General features: G+C 44.8%; 1 protein-coding gene and 1 pseudogene across 1 annotated transcript; both read left to right on the top strand.

Annotated features, from left to right (window-relative positions):
• Positions 1 to 1,400: 1,400 nt before the first annotated feature.
• LOC115904564 lies at positions 1,401 to 5,300 on the top strand (annotated as a pseudogene).
• Positions 5,301 to 7,045: 1,745 nt separating this feature from the next.
• Positions 7,046 to 14,844, top strand: CDCA4 (cell division cycle associated 4). Its single transcript, XM_030949942.1, has 3 exons — positions 7,046 to 7,178; positions 10,388 to 10,468; positions 12,860 to 14,844. The coding sequence occupies exons 2-3, from the start codon at positions 10,430 to 10,432 to the stop codon at positions 13,616 to 13,618; spliced, it is 798 nt and encodes a 265-aa protein (XP_030805802.1). The 5' UTR covers positions 7,046 to 7,178; positions 10,388 to 10,429; the 3' UTR covers positions 13,619 to 14,844.
• The last annotated feature ends 2,986 nt before the right edge of the window (positions 14,845 to 17,830 follow it).

The following is a 17,830-nucleotide window of genomic DNA, read 5'->3' as shown; positions in this document are numbered from 1 at the left end:
GCCTCCTTGCAGATAGATCAGATATTCACAGCCATAAAACCCAAGGCCTGAGGCTGGTGGCCTGAGGCAGACAGATTTGTGCCTAGGAACAGAATGCTTTGCCATTGTTGTGCTGACAGCCACGCACCCCTCCCATCACCTGCCTACTATCACTGCTCAGTTTTTCAACCCCCAGCTGAGCCAACAGTGCCATATTCAGACATGTATTAGCTGCTGCATGGATTAGCTGGGGTGATGAGTGCTCTGACTGTGCTATTCTCATTTTGTAAGCCACTAACATTTGATGCCAGCATCATTATCATCCAACATCAAGCTACAGTTAACCCACAAATGTTCACTCGCTTACTACAAACCTTTCGGTTTGTTTTACAGGCTCCAGTTGCCCACTGCTCTTTGTTTAATTCTTCCTACAGGCAGGACTAACATCCAGGCTCAGAGCAGTAAAGAAGAAGCCTACCCTCACAGAAGGCTGAGAAGTTCCAGCCACCTTTGGTGATCCATGGATTAACACACTGCAATGACCCAAAAACAATTTCTCTCACATTCAGTGCACTGTGACTGCAGACTGAACGCAGTGAAGTTGGATCCTCTACCTGGCTTATGGGGCCCAGCTGAGCTGCTACTACAGGCTTGTTTCTTGAGGAGCAGCCACATTTAATTACTCCTTAGCTGTTTTTCCATCTGCCTCTGGATTTTTTAGGGGAGCTCTGCTGCAGGAATGTGCTTGTCTGCAGAAGCACTCTGGACTGATTCATAATGCTGCCTATCTCAGAAGTAATCAGAATTTGCCAGGTTGGGCTTAAAGGAAACTATGTGCGCTAAGAATGGGCCTCCTGCCCTACTCTAGAGCAAAATTAAAAAGACAAACATATCTTAAATGCTTTAATCAAACAGTAATTATGAGAGAAACAATACAGACTCAGAACAAGTCCACGTTGTCTTTAGCAGGCAGAGGCAAGCAAGCTCTGTCCCCGTTCTGAACCAGTGGGATCACAGCCAAAAAACTCTTCCAAACCACAGGCAGTTGTGCTGGTAATGCACAGAGCTTGAGCTAACACACCTTGTGTCTCAAAAAGAGTCGCCAGCCAGAGCAGAGCACTGCACTGGCGACAGCTCACAGCTTCCAGTTCAGGGCTGAGTCATGTCTGGTTTTGTTGGGTTTGGGTTTTTTTGTCTTTTTTAAGGGTGGTGTCAGCCCTGCTCCTGGACACTGCGTTTCTGTTAATTTCTGCGGTTTTATAAACATTATCCAGCTCTAAACAGCCTTCCCGTTACAGCCAATGTGTGAAAGACTGCCCAGCTCAGCAGGGGCCTGAGCAGCTTTGAGAAAGGAGCAGCAAAGCTCCCGAGGCATCAAGCACAGCCCAGCGCAGGCTTGCTCCAGACGGGAAGAAAGGGGGATGGGCGGGACGGAGGGAGCGGTGGCTGCTTTCCAACGCCCATACACGCAGGTCACAGCAGCCGGTACCAGCCGCGGCCGGAGGAAGAGGCAGACGGGGCTCCCGGCCTGCGGGCGGGCTGCGGGATGGGGAGAGCCAGAGCTGGCTGCGCCTCAGCTCCCGCAGCCGCGGGTGCTCCGCTCGGGGAGGCGGCACGGCTGGAGACACGCAGCTCTCGGGGACTGAAGCCAAGCCCGTCCTTCCACCGAGCACGAGGCATCCGCTGCCCAGCCCAGGGAAGGCAGCTCAAGGCAGCCGCTCCGCTCCGGCCGGCCCTCCTGCTCTGAGGCTGGGCCTGCAGCTCAAATCACTGCCTCCATGTGCTCAGGATGGATGTACACCTCGAGCCTGCTTGGAAAGATCGAGGCAATGCCTGCTCCTGTTACACCAGCCTTGGTGCCTTCTGTTTCAGACAAAGTGAGCATCCCATTCATATTTTATGCAGGCTGCCAGTGCTTTTAAATCCCTTCAGAACTTCCACTCGCTCTAGAGATCTTGCTGCATGTCAGTGGTGACTCGGCTTCCCAGGAGAGACCTGCTGAGCTGATTTGCACCATTGTCCCTGTCACCCATGTTATTCACTTCCCTCAGCAGGCAGGCTGCTCTGCAGTGTCTTACTAGGTGCAATGCCTTCTAACTAGAAGCTTTGGGTATATGCTCTTGTGAGAAATGGACTTGTAAAGAATTCTTAAAACCTGATAGAAGGTTCACACAATATTATACATTTGTATGTAAACACTTAGTTGTGTTGATTTAGGAAGGCTATAGAATAGAGATTATATTGTTGAGGGAGATTGAACTACAAACAAGTTTCAACAAGTTTTAAAATGTGGTCTTGTAAAAAGACTAGATATTTTAAAGAACTAGAACTGTGAAAGATGTATTGTAGTAGGATTATGTGGGGAAAAAATATAAGTGGTTGGTGTTAGAAGTAATAGTAGCTCTCCTGATGTTAGGAAAATTAATCCACAAACACCAGAGGTTTATGTCCAAAAAGGAGACAGAGGAGTCCTTTGTGGCTTTATTCAAATAAAGGGAGAGGCCATGGGGCATTCCCCTGGGATCTCCCAATTTCTTGGCCGCATTTCCCTTCTCTCTTTCCCCATTGGCTGAGGTACTTGAGAGGTACAGACTCCCCGATACGCCTGACACCGAAGATTTCCCAAAGATTTCCCTTTAATGTATAACCCTTTTAATTTTTAATTCTTATGGAATTTAGGGGTTTTTCTTCCCCATTGTTTCTTTCATCTCTCAATGTCTAATTTTTTTTATCAGAAAACCTAAAGTTTATTTGTAAATGCAAATATCTTTTTCCATTCATCAATCAGTGGAATCCTTCCCATTGTTTCTTTTATTTTCCAGAGCTAGTTTTATCTACCAGCAGACCCAGAATTTGTTTGTAAAGACAAATCCACTGTTCCTCTCACTGATAATCCTGGCCAGTGATTCCCTCACTTTTTTCCATTTCTTTGTATGCAGTTACTTTCTTCATTTCCATCTCCCCTGTCAGGTAGTTTTGCAGACATCTCTTTCTAGCTCTCTAGTAAATACTCAGGCTGCACTGTTTTGCAAGATCTGTCCAGATTCTTCTATTTTGACTTTTCAAGTTTTGTTTCTCACATATGTGAGATGTGAGAGTTGCTTTCTGCTGAGAATCATCAAATGAAGAGACATCACTAGTTTCTCTTTCACTGGTTTAGTCAGAAACTTAGATTATGTAGTTCTCAAGCCATAAGACATCCTCCAGTTTCACTGGAGAGGTTATGGGGGGAAAAAACCATAAACAAAAATGTTGTAATCGTCTCACTGTAGCTACACAGAAAAAAAAAAAAAAAGCATAAGGAGAGGGGACTTAAGTACCTTATTCTGTACAGATCATGCTATCACTAGAAAGAGCAATGCAAATGAACTCTCCAAGATGTAATCCTTCAGGGAACAGCCCCCACACTGCCTCCAAAGGGGCCTCCACGGAGGCTCCAAGGTTCTTGCAGGATTTCTTGTGGGAATACCTATTTGAATTGCTGCTGAGCTGGGGCTGCCGGGGGCCGTGGGAGGAGGGTCAGGCCCTGCTGCCGCCGGCTGTGGGAGGCGGTGCCCTGCGGGAGCAGCCGAGGCGGCAGAGCCTGGATCTGTCTGCTCCAGGAGTGTGCTGAGTGTCTGGAGTGATGGCTCCTGGAGTGACTAAGGCATCATCGTGACAAACCAGGCACTGCTTTAGGAAAGACTCTGCCCAACGGGAATGTACTTTTTCCAGATATTTTTCACACTGACCATCTTTTGTTTCACAAGCAGTTTAGAGATTACCAGGATTACATCTTGGCTGACTGCATGTTGGGGATTACAATGTTAGAAATTAATTGTCTAGGGTTAAGTTTAATTGTAACTTGCTGACAGCTTAGCACGAGTGGGTCCTGCTCAAAACTTGGTTTCAAGGAACTTAAAGCAAACTTTGTCAGCATGGAGAGCTAAGCAGGGGAGTAAACAGAGAAAGACTCGGTATCTTCAGATAAGAGCTGAGATCCTGAAGGGCCCCAGGATGGAAGATAAGAACAATTATGGCCTGCCCACGTGGACATGGAGAAAGAATTCCATGAGGCCGTTAGAAGACTCCAGACCATAAACCACCATTGGGCACAGGAAGATCAGGTGCACAGACTGTGGGGATACAAAGGCCCAGGGATTTCTTGATTTGGGATTCCTCTCCAGAGGCACCACCTCAAGCTGAAAGAAACCAACTCTGGCTTGGAACCTAGGGTCCAAACTCTTCCTTAACATTGCAAAACTTTGGAGGTGACACAGTTCACAGCTGAGTACCTGGACAAAGTCTTTGCACCATGTGGACAGCAGGAGATCTGGCATACAAATGTGTTTGAGGTTCTTGTTGGGGTGGCTGGTACGGAGTACTCAATTCTGAAAGCAGAAGCTCCTTGAAGCTTCAGGGACACCAGATACCAGTGTGGGGGTTGTGGGTTGTGCATAATGACTCAGGAGAGTTTTACCAAACAGCACAAGCTGTAGAGCACGTCAGGCTCTTCTACCAGTGCATGTGGAGGACTGGGACAGGGAGAAGGAAGAGGATAACTTGGATTACTTTGTGTGATGTGTTGAGCCTTGACTGAGGCTGCATTCTGACATCTGAGAACATGATGTGATTCTGGGCTTGTAGCTGATTGTGGTAAAGACCTAGAAATACAGTTTCACCATAATCCACTGACAGCTGTAAATGCCTGTTATGAAGCAGACACAGTCATCATCTGTCCTGGTCACTGAGTTCTAGAGGGCCTGCAGTGCTGATTAAGTTGAACTCAAAGGCTGTGCCTTTTATGTTGTGGTAAAATAAACAAAAGAAAGGAGACATCTTTCTTGACTGTACAGAATCTGGTAAAAGGACCTCCAGTTCGAAGTGAGTGCCACATGAAGTTGTGAAGGGGATTTTAAATGTCCATCATGGGAAAACCACTCTGGAGAACTGTGTGTTACAATATGAAACCAGAGGCATAACAGTGCAGACATCAGCTATTAATGAAAAACTCAGATCTGTGTGATGCCAAGGGTGCTGGTGTGGAAGTACATCCAGGTAGTGCATGCACTCTGCTGAGCAGTGCTGCAAGAAGGGAATATTTATAGACAACTTCTTAGATGAGTATTATGACATTTCCCAAGGTAACCATGGTCAATAATGTGAACCACAATAATAAAGGATATAGTGTGGTCCTGGTCAGATCAGTGATGGTCTCTGACATAAAGGATGCTTCAAGCAGCCAGAACAAAAGGGAACACACCCCACCCAGTCAGGGGATGGCCAACCTGTGTAGAGGCTTCAGGCATGAACATTTACCTGAATGCACAGGAGAAAGCTGACATTTCTGAGCAAACTGAAAGCAACTACGAAATTGCAAATTAACTTGGGGCTACTTCTACAAAGAAGAGCCAGATGAAGTGACAAGAGATGACTGAGTCTTGTCCCAAAAGCAGATCTTGTTTTGCTATGGAAAGCTTATTTCCTCCTGCTTTACTGTATGACGCTACAGCTCTGCTGTTTCCCAGCCTTTCCCACAGAACCTCAGCCGCAATCCTCCAGCTCCGGCTGCCTATCTCACCCTTTCTCCAGCTCCTTCCCCTCCCCGTCCCGCCGCGCCCGGGGGCGGGAGGCAGCAGCTGCCGCCTGTGCGGCGCTCGGCAGCCCGGGCCAGCCGCCCCTCCTTCCCCAGGGCTGCTCCGGAGCAGCCGGCACGTAGCGGCTCGGCCGGGAAAGCGACCGAGAGACGCTGGGGCGGCCTAAGTGGTTGCAGATGTGCAGCTGCATCGGGCTGGGGTCACAGCGGCCAGCGAGGTTTGGGGAGGGGGTTTCGCTCAGCACAGCGGCGGCAGCTTTAGGACAGAATTAGTTAGGTTGGAAAAGACTTTTGAGATCGAGTCCTGTCAAACAGGATCTTGTCAACTAGACCACGGCACTAAGTGCCACGTCCAGTCTTCCTTCAGCACCTCCAGGGATGGCGACTCCACCGCCTCCCTGGGCAGCCCATTCCAGTGCCTAATCACCTTTTCTGTGAGGAAATTCTTCCTAATGTCCAGCCTAAACTCCCTATAGCACAGCTTAAGGCCATGTTCTCTCTTGCCCTGTAACTCGTTCCCTGGGAGCAGAGCCCGACCCTCACCTGGCTGCACCCTCCTGTCAGAAAATTGTAGTGATAAAGTCCCCCCGAGCCTCATCTTCTCCAGGCTAAACACCCATAAGCTGCCTCAGCTGTTTCTCAAAAAATTTGTGCTCCAGACCCTTCACCAGCTCTGGTCTCTTCTCTGGACACATTCCAGCCACCATAACAGCCTTCCCGAACTGAGGGGCCCAGAACTGGGCACAGCACTCCAGGTGTGCTCAGCACAGGGGGACGATCCCTGGTCCTGCTGGCCACACTATTCCTGACAGAGGCCAGAATGCCCCCGGCCTTCTCGCCCACCTGGGCACTCCCTGCTGACTCGTGCTCAGACAGCCGCTCCCTGCGGGGTGTGAGGCATCACCCCCGCCCCCAGCACGCGGGTTCCTGGCTCTGACTGCGAGACCCGGGGCTGGCGGCCGGGCCCGAACGGGAAATGCCACAGGCCTTGCTAAGGGAGTGCTGAGGCCTCCCGTCACCCCGCGGGACTCAGCTCCGGACCTCGCCGGCCCTGAGGGAAGTGGCGCCTGGCGTCAGGGACAGCCTGGACTGGGGCGGCCAACGCTCGCTCTCCCCTCCCCCGCCAGGGCTCCCCGCGGGCTGCAGCGCGGGCAGGTCTGAACCTGTTCCCGCCGGAGCGCATGGCCAGAAGCCCAGATGCACCGCGGGGCCTTGGCTGCGATTTGAAATCGGGGCGGCCCCGCCTCGCCCCCGCCCCCGCCTCCCTCAGCCTCTCACGGCCGAGGGGCAGGGCCTGGCTGCCATGGCAACCCCACAGCCTTCGGGGGCGGAGCCCGAGGGCGGGACAGGCGGGCGCTGTAGCCAATCGCAGCGGCGAATGGCGCCTGCAGCGCCTGGCAGCAGCCAATAGCAGCCGCTACCCTCCCTGGTGGGCGCGGTCTCCGGGGAAGGCCCGCCCCCGGCGGACGCGGGTCCCTTTGTGGGGTTTGACAATAAGATGGCGGGCGGGGGGAGGCGGGGCCGGTTGGCCCCGCCCGTCCCTCAGGCGCGGAGCGGGCGGTGAGGCGGGAGCCGAGCGGGAGATTCTGCGCGGGCGTGTGCCGGCGACAGCAGTTGCAAGGCGGTGAGTACGGTGGGCTGGGTCGGGCTGGGCTGGGTCGGGTCGGATCCGCGGGAAGCCGGTGCCGGCGGAACCCGTGGAAGGGACGGGATCGATTCAAAATGGCGGCGAGAGCGCGGGGCGATGAGTAACCGCCGGGAGCGCTGAGGGGGCCGGGGCGGCGAGACAGGGGGCCCGTTCTGCACTTCTCCTCCGCTCGGTCCCTTCCGCAGCCGCGCTCCCTCAGCGTCCGCGCCTCTCCCGGGCACTCCGCTGCCCTCCCACCGCCGGGGAGCTCCCCCTCGCTCCCCGCCCCGGTCCCGCCTCTCCCCCCGGCTCTGCGGGCTCCCCCTGCCCAGCGCTCCCGGCCCCCATATGCGTGTCCAGGAGCTCCTGCCCCATCTGCTCAGCCTGCCCTTCCTTCCCCGGGTGCTGGAAACCCTTCCCAAAACTCTCGAGTGCCGGAGAGGTGCCTGCCAGCCCCCTACGCCCCGGGGGTGGGCAGACCCCAGTGCTTCATAGGGGCCTTTGTTCCAGTCTGAATAGCGATGCTTCTGGCCTTACCATCCCTGTGCTGTGTCTGCATCCCACCTTACACCTCGACACCACCACATGGGCACACGTGCATGCCTAAAGAGGAGGAGTAGCTCTCTTTCCGTCTTTTTCTCCACTGTTACACAGAGCTTTGGTTTCTTCCCACGGTTCTTAGAAAAGCCAGTGTTGGAGTGGAGAGGATTAGAGTGGTAGAGGGGAGATACGGCCCCTTTTTGCTTTCCTGTGCTAACCATCATCACTGTACTTAGGGCTGTACAAAAAGCAGCACCGTGCTTCACTGAACCTCTAGCACTGGCCTAGGTACATCTTGTCTGCTTTCTCCTAAAGATAAGTGCTGCTGAAATTCCCTATCTTCTCTGTTAGCCCAGTTAGCGGGAAGCAGCTTTTTTCCCTTAAGTACTTAACTATATCTTTGGCAGTATATCACCATGAGTCCAAATTGAGTGTGAACCTTGAATGTCTTAAGTTGATGCTCTAATAAGAACTAAATCAAATTTCAAGCACCTTTTTTGTAAAGCAGACTGGAAATTTGTTGATCCTAAAAGCAAAACTTGTAAAGAATTACATAGTGCTGTGCTATTATTTGTAAAAAGAATCAAAGCAACAAAACCCACAAAACTCCTTTTCCCTTAGTGCATTGTGCTGCAGCTAGCTGTTGTCTCCTTGACAGTATTTTTTTTTTTTGCATAGCTGTTTCAAACAGCAGTTTAGTTGAATACACAAAGTTTGGGCTCATGACACTGGGGTAGCAGAGGAAGAAAGGAGATGATGTAGCTCATCCAGATACTGCTTCTTGGATGGAGAAAGGTGCTGCTTGAAATTATCAGGGGATTTTGAGCACCTTGACTGTTAACCAGCAGCAGTATTGCTCTGATGTGCCAAAAAAGGTTTTACACAATGGCTAATGCCTTATAGTAACAGAGGTCCTCAAGGTTTGGTTATTGACCTAGGGAAGAACCGGGAATCACATGCAGCAGGTTTTACACATTATTAGATTGCATGGGAAAACTTTCCTTCTGTAGTATGTAAATAGATTACAGACTGGCCTGATCTGCCAGCATCCCCTGTCATTTAGGTTGTGGATGTGATAATGGCTCTTTCACCAACAGCAACGGTCCCCTCCTGTATTTATTGTCCACTGTCTTGAGAGGCAAACAGCCACAGCCTCTCCCTCTAAAATTGTCAGATATACCAAATAGCCTCGGAAAATATTTCAATTTGTTTTTCTCATGACTGCACCATCTTTACCTGTAGTTCTTGGCAGGGGGGTGAGGGGATGTTTGGTGTTGGATGTTTGTTATGCCCTTGTCACCTACCCTCCAATAAAGTAGAAATTTTGGGATTCAAATAGTTACCAGACACAGACTCTCAGAGATCACTTTTCATTTTTAGAATGTGTTCAAAGTGTACCTGGGAAGCAAAAACTTGTGAACTTTTATAGTGTCATAAAGTGTTTGCCAGAAATACGAAATAGTTTATTGACTTGATATGGTGTCTGACTGAAGTTGTAGTTCAGATGCCTTGAGACACTGTTTCTAAAGCTGCTGTGAGCTCAGTCCATTAAAAAAAAAGAGACTATGAGTTGTTTGAAATACAGTTTCCATGACATAACATCATTTAGCTTGAATATCTGGGATCAAGTCAAAAGTTTTTGGCTTGAGAATGTTAAAAGTGGGGTTTTTTTCCATTGTGGTATTTTAACGAGTATGCAGCTTCTTGAGCAAAGACATATTTTCTGCTGTCCCACCCCCAAGTCCTTTGTCATCCACCTTCTTCCCCCTCCATTTGACAGCAAGCAGTCTTGAAGAATTGTTTATCACTACACAAAACAGAAAATAAGAACAGATGTCCATGTGCATCCTCTTAATTTGTTTCTTTTCCAGGTATGCATTTCAGTTGCAGACACAGAACTGTCTTGTACTGCACAGACATGTCTAGAAAAGTATCTGAATTGTTTCCATAGTTTATTATAAAAGTTTTTGTAGCCTGTTGGAACAGCATTCTTTTTCATTTCAGTAGTTAAGGGAATTGTTGCATGTGATGGGAAGTTGTATTTGAGATATCAAATCTTACTATGATTTAAATAGGTTTTAAAAACTCAGCCTTTATTGTTAAAGCAGTTTAATTACTGTCATTACTTTCGTTGTTGTCATCTTGCTAAGTAAATCTTAGTCATAAAGTTTCTATGCTGGTAAAGGAAAATTCTCTCATGTTTTGCTATGTTAGAGTTTTGTGTTTGTGCCACCTCATTTTCTCTAGATGTTACAGAGATACACATGGGTTTGTACAACAAAGGTGAAAACTATAGTTTTGTAATAAAAGTAAGGAAGACTTGCTTTCATTACCTTTTGCTTGTGTACACTTTAATGCTCATATGAAAAATTTTTGTTTGCTCTTTGAGTGGCAAAGCTGTAGGCATAAGGGAAAGGCTGGTCCAAAGGTCAGGGCAGTAGCCTAGGACTTGGAATTCAACTAGCATTTTCCTCCTGCTGCAGATTTTGGGGGTATTGTTGGCCAAATCACATTTGTGCTCTAATTGTGCATTGGGTTTAATAGTACTATTCATGTTTCTGGGAATGATGCTCACATCCTACAGGACAGAGATACTGAAGGAAAACTGTCTTGTTCTGCATCTCCTGTCCCGCCTGACATCCTGCTTCCTTCTCTGTGCTTGGCAGGTGGTGCTGTCACTTTTACTGCATGGACTCTTGCTCAGTAGCATGGGAGAAGAGGAAGGACTGCATCAAACACAATTCCTGGTACGTCACTTTTTGCTTCTTAAAGGAAACCCTAACCTGGTGCTCTGTGCAGTCACGGCAACAGGATGGCAAAAAACTGGGTTTATGATGTAAGATACTAACTGAAAGCAAGTGTTAGAAAAAAATCCAGTGAATGCTGTGAAAGGTTTATCTTTAAGAATAGATAAATGTTTTTCCTCTGCTTCTAGGTGCCCAAGTGTGTGTGATGTATTGAGGTTTTCAAGTTTTCTCCTGTGCTCTGTTCTCTTGGTGTGCCTTAGAAATGCCAAATTATAGATGTATGAAAACCAGGTTAACATTCAATTGAAGTTTTAATTACTCTTCACAACAATGTAAGTTGAAATAAAAGAAGCTTCAAACTCTGCACAGTGTTTAATGTTTGATGATGTAATCATACATGATTTGTAAACAGTCCCAAAAGATGTTTCTAGAGGTTGTTTCACATGGGGGAGGAAGGGTATGTTCAGAAATTACTGTACATAGAAGTGTAGGAAAAATTAAATAGGATATCCTTTGATAGGAAGTTTGCAGGAATGTCTAAAAATCTGGAAAAGGAACTATCGAGCAACAACATCAAATATTTAATAGGAGTAATGGAAATATACTAGGTTCCAGGATAAAATTTCAGAAGAAACATCCAAAGTATTTAATACATAGCTAATCCATGGATAGCTTTTAAGAAGTTACGAAAAATTACTACAAGACCAGGTTTATTCTATATTGTAGTCTCTGCACATTATGATTTCTAAAGAGTTTTGTACCTTCAGTGGAAAGAAATCTTTTAATAGTTGGCAAATCCCAATGAAAGTTATTTCATGGATATAAACAGCAATGTTACAAGTGTTGTACAGAGTCAGACCAAGTGTTTATCTAGCTACTGTCCTATCCCCAGGTTTTCACAGTAGATAAGCATATAATGTATTTTGAAAGGAACAGTGCTGTTGCCCTTTGGTGGATTTTTAGTGTCTCTGAAAAAGCTGAGAGAGAATTCCTTGAAAATATGTAGAATGTACCATAGCAACCTGAAAAGCAAGGCAGAGTTTAGGGCTTATCAAAGAAAATTGGAGGTTATATAGAAAGACACTGCAATAGTATTTTGGTTTTATCAGCTTGTAGTTGAAAAACTGTTTAGTTTGGGTCACTACCTTGAAAAAAAGCCCCCAAATAGTGGGCAAACAGGAATTCTAAGGATGGAAGACTTAAAAGGAAAATAAGGAAGAAGCATAAATGTAAAGGTCAGGTATCAGCTTTCATTTGCAGCCCAATTTTTATAAGATTTAAAGAAGCGATATATACTGCATTAAAAAAAAAAAGTTACTCTGTATTCCAAGAGACCAGCTGCAATATTTGCATGGGGCACTGTTGTCAAAATTAGTGCAGAAGAAGAAAGAAGCTGAGGCCGGTACTTGAGAGGTACCCCTTATAAAATTCAGCAAGTGATTTTAGGTGTGAATACTGAAAAGCCTCCATGCACCCTGTGTATTTTTAGCTGGTGAATCTAAGCTACAAATACAGGAATTTTCCTGTCTTACAGTCAAGTGGGAAAGGAGTACAGAAGCCCATACAGAGGATGACTGTGACTGTCCTTACTGGACTTGCCCCGTTCTGATTGGAATTACTCAGGTCACTTACTCACCTAAGGAAGGGAACCGGAAGGACTGCTTTGGGCACCTCTGCTGAATGTCTCAAGTTACATGCATGGAACAAATCTAGATATTACTCTCCTTGTAGCGAATTAAGCTAAGCTTTTCACATGTGCTGCCCATGTTTGTTTTTTGGTTTTTTTTCCATGTTACTCTGTTCGGCATATTAACGTTCTGGAGGGATCGAATCTTTTAAAGATGGTGTGCCAGCCTGTATTTTTATTTTCAAAATCAGAGGTTAAGCATGTCAGTAGAAACTCGGGAGGAGCGAGGAGAAACTGCCTCTGCAGTAGGGGAAATGCAGCCGGTGAGATGTTTGCTTCTGTACGAGGCAGTGGCTCCTGGCTGGCATCAAGTGCGGAGCTCAGTGGGAGCTGGGAGCCCCTGCCCTCTCTGATGCCTTGTGGGAGCTGGGAGCCCCTGCCTCTCTCCAATGCCTTGTGGGAGCTGGGAGCCCCTGCCTCTCTCCAATGCCTTGTGGGAGCTGGGAGCCCCTGCCTCTCTCCAATGCCTTCTGGACCTGCTCACCCCTGGTTCCCGAATGTCGCCTTTGGGACCCGGTCCACATGTTCCTGACCCCTGTTGTACCACACTGGCCATTCTAGAACATGGTATGACAATTCTGATGTTTCTTTTTAATAAAAGATTAAAGTTCGCTGTTCTTTTTTTTTAGTACCATTTTTTTCCTCCTCCCTCTTGAGCTGTTTATATTATACATGATTTTTTATTTGTTTGGGTTTTTTAACAGGACACAATGTTTGTGCGAGGATTAAAGAGAAAATGTTTTGATGGTGAAGAAGATATTGAAGGCACTCTGGCTGGTATTAAGGCTATTCCTTCCTACAATCTCCAGCGGCAGTCACTTCTAGATATGTCCTTGGTCAAACTTCAGCTGTGTCACATGCTGGTGGAACCCAACCTTTGTCGTTCGGTACTCATCGCCAACACGGTACGGCAGATCCAAGAGGAGATGACTCAAGATGGGACTTGGCAGATGATAAATACACAGAGCACAGGGCAGGCATCCCTGGATCGCCTCGTTTCCACAGATATCCTCTGTCGTTCATCTAGGGATCATCAGGCTGAGGGAAAGCATGGTCCAGCCTATGGTACCTTCAATAAAGACTTTGAGAGTGACCAGGCACAAGATAGTTCAGAAACTATGTCAACAGCCTCTGCAGTGCAGACACCAAAAAACCTGCAGAGCAATGTGTGGGAAATGGAGAGTCCACAAGAAAATAAAGGAAACTTTCAAAAATCTTTAGATCAAATATTTGAGACACTGGAGAATAAAAGTCCTAATACTGTTGAAGATCTGTTTTCAGAAGTTGACAATTCTTATTATGATCTTGATACTATGTTAACTGGCATGATGAGCAACACAAAAATGGGACACTGTGATAGTCTTGAAACATTTTCTTCTCCAACAAATACAGCTTCTAACTCTAATTGTAAATCTGATCTTAATGACCTTGATCATATTGTGGAAATCCTTGTTGAATCCTGAACCTCCTTGTGTGGAGGTAAAGATCTGTTCATGGGAAGAAAAGACTGGAGAAAGCAATTTCCACAGTTTGTTCTATCAAATCTGCACGAGTATTTTACAAATGTCTATATATTATATAGATACATATATTAAGAAGCACTTCATATTGCAAAATAGTGTTAACTCTTAAAGTTAACCTGCAACTTGTAGTGTAATAATCTGATTTATTGTCCACTGAACTGTAAGTACATATGGTAAATGTTTCTGCATTGGGGGTCCAAGGCTCTTGAAATTGGGTTCCTTTTACCAATTTGTTTTAGCCTTTGATGGAGGATATCCTCAGGGAGAGGGATTCTCTTATCTTCTTACACTTCTCCCATAAAAATGGTAATAAACAGAGAGAGAAGCTGGATAACTGGTTTCCTGTTACCCTCCAGTTCCCACTTTGATACACCATAAAACTCCTACCATACCTGCTGCTTCTGTTTTAAGTCCCTACATGGCTCTTAAAGAGCAGTATGCAATAGTTCTTGTTATCCTTGCTAGCTTCTTCTGGGTTTCGCTACAATTTTTACTTCAAAAATAGTTTTAAAGTGTTTATTGGTGTTTAGATTTTTCCAGGTATTTTCCTAAAATATATTTTTTACTACAGATGTTATGTCAGCTGCTAACTTAGTAACTTTTGATCATATCTGCAGTTGATGTATTTTTTGCAAGATTTTCAAAAAGGGATGTTTTTTTACCATGAGCTACCCAATGTAGTTCAGTAAAGTGTATGTAAATGTAAATATGCAATTTTATACTTTGCATTAAAATGTAAGAGCTGTTTTCATGATTCTGTTTTATAGAGTAGTACTTTACTAAATTGAGAATTGTACATTTATGCTTTTCATATCCCACATATTTGAGTATCATTATAGGAAGATCTTTGATCTAGCTAGACACAATTACATTTAATTCATTTCAGACCATACTTTTTTGTTAACTACAAACCTAAATGATGCAGGATTTTATTTATGTGTATTTATATGTAAATGTCATCAACTGAATTGTTTATCATTGAAGTCTACCATCAAATATTTGTTTATATGGGATAACTATCTTGCACTAATTACTACAAAAAGTGTTATTAGCGGCCTTTAAGTCTCACTGGTTGGTATGTCATGATGTCTTGTCATAATTAATATGCTCCACTCTTACCAAGGGTTTCCTCTTGGCTTTTTTTAATAACAAAAACTGTAATACAACATGGAATGGTGGTCTTTTCTTCCAGTACATTTGGTTTAGAGTGTATATAACTAATCTTCTTCCTAGGAGACTTTTTTTGGGGGAAAGGGATAATTTGAGTATAGCATATGACTTTATTATAAATAACAAATGTTTCCCATCAGAAGCTGCTACTGGGGAAAAGCCCCAATCTAGCAGGGTGTAGGGAAGGGGGCAAATATGGATTGGTTTCTAGAATATGTGAGCCATGGCTGTGCCAGGGGAAGATGTGTCAGTAATGTGGTTTTCTGCAGATCTGAGCCAAGCTAGTTGCTGAAGAAGAAAAGAGAACCTTGCTGTGTGTGACAGGCTCTGCCTTCCCATGAGTGACCTTACCTACAATGCAGATTCTCAAACCTGGAAGGGGATTGGAGATGGAGGTGCCAAAGGGGTGTTAAGAATATTTGAGTATCACTTCAAGAATAAGGAGACCACTGAGCTTACCTCCTCTAGAATCATCTGCTTTGAGGAAAGATATCATTTAGGTAAATTTTGCAAACTCAACAGTTGAATGTGTATTGGCTCTATCTTCTGAAACCATGCACTTTGTGTGAGTCTTCAGTCAACTAGAAGATGTTTCCTTGTATTACATTTGGCATGACTTGTAATTGCTGTAGTTAAACCTTGATTAATAACTTCATGTTCAAGGAAGAAATAGCATATAGGCACTTGCAAGTTCAGTCTGTAGGATACAGCTGGACCACAGAGAAGCCCATGCCTTAACTGAGAGATCACTTATAGGTATTGGTATTGCAGCAATAAATGCTGATTCAGGAGGATCCAAATATAGATAAAAACTGTCATATCTCACAGTGAAATAAAGCTGGCTTATGTGGTAGTGTTTGTTGTAGTATCAGAAATTCTTTCAAAAATTATAAATCTGCAGGTAATTTTTCTTGATGTTTTTCTGTATGTGAACCATGGAACTGGAAAGCAGATGCCTTAGGGTAAAACAGAACCAGTTTCAGTTTTATAAAGGGAACATTGGCATTGATTGGAATAACTAAATATCTTCTGTTCCTCTGGGAAACTTTTCCAAAACTGCTCTGAACTGTGTTGAAAATCCACAGGTTTGAGCAACTGCCCTCATACCCTCCATTTTCATTAAATGAGCAATTTCATGTTAAGATATCTGAAAAATGCTCTTCCCCACCTCTTTAGTGTGCATCAGTCTACATGTTACAGAGAGGAATCAGAATAACTTGTTCATAGCTGTTAAACTGTGTATGTCAAGTGCACATGTGTGTATTTATAAATAACTCTATACTTCATCTAGCTGGGTGCATTCCTTTACTGAGGAAGCTGTGCCTACTTAAAACAATTTATAGAGTCTACTTGGCTTAACAGGAAAGCTGTTAGGTAAGTAGGCATTTGTGGAGTTAAGCATTTAAACAGAAATATATATCCTGTTTTTACATTCTTAAAACCTATGCCAAATCTTATGTGTTCTTACAAGCCTGATATCTTGGCTCAGCAGGTATAAGAATTGGTATTGCTGAAACTTGCACAGTCACTATGCAGAACTGTTGGGTGCCTACAACTGGTCTGACTTTGCAGAGACCAGTCTGTAAAATCAGCTTGTCTCCCTATTGGTTTAATAATGTGTCTTAGTCTAATTCAGCTTCTCATGCTTCACTTCTTCTGGTTAAAAAAATAGAAAAAAGAAGCTTCATTTTTTAACTGCTATTCTTATTTCTTTCGTGAGCTGTTACAACAAATGGTGAGAGATGATACTTGCTGATGGGGATTTTCTTAATTTCTACATGTAAATGGGAAATTTAAAAAGACATAGCTTCTTAAATTAGGAAAGGTTTCTGACAGATTTTGCTGCCACTCCCAGCAGCCTTTTTTCTCTTGTGCTCCTAGGGAAGAGTTGTGGAGCTTGCACAGCATCAAAGTCGTGTCAGACAAGGCTGTTGGTCTGCTGATGGCACTGGGCTGTGGACTTGCAGCACAGCAGGCACTGTCAGGCACATAGCTAATATCCAATCTACTTCCTTTGCAGGTAGCACTGAGTATCTGTGCCCTTTTTCTGTGCCTGTGGTTTTATTTCTCCTTTTCCCTTGCCAGAAAATCAGAGATCAGGCACAAGAAGTGCAAGGATCCAGGCTGCTGCAGCAATGGCTTGTCTGCTTATTGCTTGTCTGTTCGCATAGCGTTTGTTAGTTTCTTTTAACCCTCTCTCTCTATGCAGCTTTGGAAGTCTGCCTAGCAAAAAACATCACCTGTCTCTACAACCAGAGCTATATTTGCCTAAAGAACAAATTTGGTCAGTGAAGAGAGAATCAGGTCTTTGAATTGAAAAAGCACCTTTCCTGAGCAGTCTGACTTGGAGGCACAGCAGTGAAGGGTTTCAGCCCGGAGCAGGTTAGGGATTCACACACGAGCTGAGCCTTCAGACTCACCAGGAATTACCTGTTCTCAAAGCTGTTCTTCAACTTTTTTGAAGTCTTGGGTATGTCTGGGCTACTTTAGTAAGCATTTTAAAAGGCATTATTGTAAATTGACTGAGAGTATAGTTTAATATTGTAATTATAACACCATTATGGATTTTTTTGTGTCTCAGAATATTGATTTGTGTGACTGCTTTACAGTCTCGCAGCTTATTCCATATTCCCTTGTAGGTAAATGAACTGTCAAAAGCTAGAATGAAAAAAAACCAACACATTTGCTTTCTAACATCCATGATAAGACAAATAAAAATGCTTTCAAAAATTACTTTTGTTCAAAGTGAAAATATGCTTGTGTCTCAAGCCTAGGATGCAGTCCCATATGCAAAAAAACCCCATGACTGATGCTGACAAATTTTGTTTGCTCATCAGTTCTTAAATGAGTGTTATTTCACACTCTGACTAATACTAAGAGTACAAAGCCACCAAGTTTCAAAGAAATGAAATAAACATCTTGGGAACATGCGTATTTTGGTCAATCTGGCTTATTAAGTACAAGGTTTTGCAAGGATTGTCT

Source organism: Camarhynchus parvulus, chromosome 5 (genome assembly GCF_901933205.1).
Source record: "Camarhynchus parvulus chromosome 5, STF_HiC, whole genome shotgun sequence".
NCBI classification, from domain to species: domain Eukaryota; kingdom Metazoa; phylum Chordata; class Aves; order Passeriformes; family Thraupidae; genus Camarhynchus; species Camarhynchus parvulus.
This window is presented reverse-complemented; position numbering and strand designations above follow the sequence as displayed.